General features: G+C 33.1%; 1 protein-coding gene across 1 annotated transcript; it reads right to left on the reverse strand.

Annotated features, from left to right (window-relative positions):
- Positions 1-546: 546 nt before the first annotated feature.
- LOC112516178 lies at positions 547-2,931 on the reverse strand. Its single transcript, XM_025123199.1, has 3 exons — positions 2,279-2,931; positions 2,073-2,218; positions 547-1,850 (listed from the first exon to the last, which is right to left on the reverse strand). Exons 1-3 carry the CDS (start codon positions 2,929-2,931, stop codon positions 547-549), a joined length of 2,103 nt encoding a protein of 700 aa, XP_024978967.1.
- Positions 2,932-4,345: the final 1,414 nt, after the last annotated feature.

The following is a 4,345-nucleotide window of genomic DNA, read 5'->3' on the forward strand; positions in this document are numbered from 1 at the left end:
TTTAGGTTAGGTTTTCCTTTTCTTTCTTCCGCAACAATCTTTTGTATTTTGTGTGTGTTAATTCTTGATATAAATTAATAAGAATTAAAAAGTTGAAAAAAGTCTGTGTAATTGTATTCAACCCCCCCTTCTACAATTACTTTCTGTTTATTGTCACCCCCTTCGGGACTAACAAGTTGTATGAGCAAAAAGACCAAACCGTAGGTCAAAAAGGTGAGAAATTATAAACTTACATTCACTACTAAAGAGCTCCTAACAGGCCCGTTTCTGACATTTTTTGGGCCCTGGGCGATTTGTGATTTTTGGGCCCTCTATATATACAAAAAAAATCTTAAATAAATGCTTTTAATCATTAAAAAAAACAAACTTTCATACAATAATACTAATAATTTATACAAAACAACTTCTTCGAGTATTTTGGATACAAAATCATCAATAATAGCATCTAATTCATACAAAACAACTTCTTCNATAATAGCATCTAATTCATACAAAACAACTTCTTCAAGTATTTCGGATACAAAATCATCAATAATAGCATCTAATTCATACAAAACAACTTCTTCGAGCATTTTTTGATGCAAAATCATCAATAATAGCATCTAAATCAATATTATCAAGCATGTCTTTTTCAATGCACAATATTGCCAATCCATTTAACCTTTCTTGTGACATTGATGACCTCAAGTACGTCTTCAATAACTTCAATTTTGAAAAACTCCTTTCCGCAGATGCTACGGTCACATGTACTGTCAACATAATTCGATAAGCAACCGAAACATTAGGGTAACAATCTACAACTTTAACAAACTCAAGAATTTCAGCTGCCGTCATTGATTTATTTGGCAAAGTCACCTGCAACACCTTTAATTCAGAATAAAGATCATTTACATCCACATCCGCCACAGTATTATGATAAAAGGTATCACCAAAATGAACACAAGATCTAATCAATTCGTTTTCATCCAATGACTTTAGTTTATCAGAATTGAATAGGAATCCAAAAATACTTTCAAATTTCTTTAATTGTTCAAATCTATTATTCAAAGAAGAAATTGCCATGTCCACAATGGTTAGAAAATAATTAACTCTAAAAGCCTCCTCTTCTGATGCTTGCATTTCTTCTTCATTGTTATTTTCATCAAATTGTTTTTTCCTAATAATACGACGCTTAATTAAAAATGTAGGATCTATACTCATTTCACATGCTATTGTTTTAGCAGTATCCATACTTGATGCAAACCCTTCATTCCTATACTTTTCAAAATACTTCACTACACCTTCAAATTGTTCCATGGTAGCATTAATGCACATAGATTTTAATTGCAACCTTTTACTAACCACGTTTATTGCAAATAAAACATCATACCAAACAATCATGCCAAGTAAAAACTCAAAATTTTCAATTGCACTTACCAAACTTTCCGCTTCACTTTTCGTTTTGGCATCATCACATGATTTGCATAATTCAAGCAAAGTCGATCTTATTTGAGGAGCTTGAAATCTAATTGCCTTGACACTTTTTATTTTACTTTCCCAACGTGTATTACATAAAGATTTTACAGTTAAGTTTGACACATTATCAAGTAACACCTTCCACCTTTTTGTAGAACTAGCAAATAATGTGTAAATGCGTTGAACAATTCCAAAAAATGAAACAGCTTTAACACAAGAATGAGCCATATCACTAAGAGTAAGATTAAGGCTATGACAAGCACATGDCATATATAACDCTTTTGGATTAACTTCAAGTAATCGATTTTGTACCCCTTGGTGTTTTCCCTTCATGTTAGAACCATTATCATAACCTTGACCCCTCACATCATCAACACTAAGATCGAGAGATTTAAGTACATCTAACAATTCATTAAACAACCCTAAACCAGATGTATCATCAACCTTTAAAAACTCTATAAAATATTCCTCTACTTTTATTTTATCACCTGACATATTCACGCATCGTATGATTAAACTCTTCTGCTCTTGATGGCTCACATCCGGTGTACAATCAAGAATTAAAGAAAAATATTTGGCATCTCTAATAATTTTCATGATAGAACTTTTAACATTATGAGCCAAAAGAGAAATTAACTCATTTTGMATTCTAGGGCCAAGATAGTGATAATGAACTTCATGATTTTGAATGCGTCTGATATGATCTTGAATTATCACATCAAATTCTCCAATCATTTCAATTAATCCCAAAAAATTACCATTGCTACATTTATACAACTTCTCATTTGATCCTCTAAAAGGCAAAGAATACTTAGCAAGACACTTCACAACGACAATTATTCTTACTAAAACTTGCCTCCAACGTTCTTTCTCTTTTAAAATCTCTTGTTGTAAGTCTTTATCGATTGTTTGGTTTGTGTTCAGTCTTACTCTTAGTTCATTCCAAGATAACATGTTATTCATATGTTCAATACTATTCTCATGTTCTTTAAGTCTCTCACCAAGATGCTTCCAATCTCTAAATCCTTCGTTAGCTATTGCATTTCTATAATTCTTAGACTTGAACAACTTACAACAAAAAYAATACACTTTATCCTCAAATTTTGAATAAATTAACCATTTTCGATCMCTAGTTTCACCATTACTTAACTTTCTATCATAATAAGCATATGAAAAATGTCTAGACATGTTATCTAAAGGAAACACGATACCCAATTCTCTAATGGGTCCTTTTTCAACTAGGATGTCTCTTGATTTAGTATCAAGATTATCCCAATTTCTTGGATCACAAATATCAAAAAACGGAATTGATTGTTCATCAACGGATACATTTTCAGTATTATTGGGGACCTCATGTTCATTCACACCATCAATTTTTTCATTATCTTCACTCATATTTGGATGTTCAACATCTTGTTCATCTAAGTCATCTAACTCTTGATTAGAAGAACCAACGGTCTTTACAAACTTATCCATGGCTCCTTTTTGTGATTGTTTCAATTGTTCAACTAACTTCGTTTTTTTTCCTTTTCTCACTTCCAGATAAGCACTTATACTTTTTAGGCAACATGATCACTATTTAACACACACAACAATGTCAATATAAAGATGAACAAAGGCACATGAGTGGCTGAATCTGAGTTTGGAGTACTGAAGAATGAAGAAGTCAACTTCTTTTTTCAAGAAATTGTAGTCTGCCATTTAAAAAAGTTGAAACGCAATTAGTAAGCAAATAAGTCGATCATGTATTAGTTATTATGTATATAAATAACACCAAACAGTGAATCAGTTATCTAACTAATGCAAACAGTGAATCAGTTATCTAACTAATGCCTAAATTTCAAGAAGTTAATAACTYGSCAGAACTGTTGAACAAAATGTTCAAAATACAAAATGTATTAAGAAACAAAAAGCTGGAATTGGATTGTAAAATGACCCATTTCAAGAAGTTAATAAATAATAATAAAGCCCTAAACAATGAATCAATGATCTAAAAAAATGATGAACAATTTTTTTTTAAAGATTGTGGCTGACTGGCCGGATAAGATTAAAGATTTTACACAAGAAATTGAACAACAAATAGATAAAATGATGAACTTTTGAACAACATAAAGAGAAATTGTAAACATAAATAGAAAATGGATACCTTTTTGTTGCTACCCTAAACCCACCACTTGAATGACGATGAACTTAAACAACAATTGAATCTTGAACTTGAAATCGGAACGGAACTGTGAGAATTGAGAAAATTGAGAAAATTGAGAAACAGTGAACCCAAAATCATAACAAATTAACAATTGATATTAACACATTACACATATATAAGCTAGAATTTAACCTTAAATCGGTGACGCATCGGAAAGTTCATTCTGAAATCGTCTATTGCCGAGTTACCGTTGGATTGTTGGAATCGAATCGGCGGAATCGAACGTAGATGAACCGTCGGCTGACAGAACTCGTCGCTCATTGCCTATCGCCCTCACTCTCCCCTCGCTCTCGCTTCGCCCTCGTTCAGTCACTCTCGCCTCACCCTCGCTCGTAGTCGCCTAGGCCTAGTAGTCGGTCGATTGATGTGGAATTGTGGATTGAAGAATGGACTATGGAGTATGGACAAGTGATATGAACTTGGGGCCTTGGGAGGTGATTGGGCTCTTTATTTTCTAAAATTTGGGCCTCTATAATTCGTCAAATTTGGGCCCCTTAGTTTCTGTTAATTTTTTTAAACCTAATAACATATATAAAAAAAAATTTGGGCCCCTAAATTTTTTGGGCCCTGGGCAGGTGCCCAGCCCGCCCTCCCCCAGTGACGGCCCTGGCTCCTAAATTCACCCACAAAGGCTAGGTAAGATCCCAAGATTCATACCTTCAGTTACCAAGTTCACAAACCAGA

The sequence above is a fragment of the Cynara cardunculus genome (assembly GCF_001531365.2).
Source record: "Cynara cardunculus var. scolymus isolate 2C chromosome LG 8, CcrdV1, whole genome shotgun sequence".
Lineage (NCBI taxonomy): Eukaryota > Viridiplantae > Streptophyta > Magnoliopsida > Asterales > Asteraceae > Cynara > Cynara cardunculus.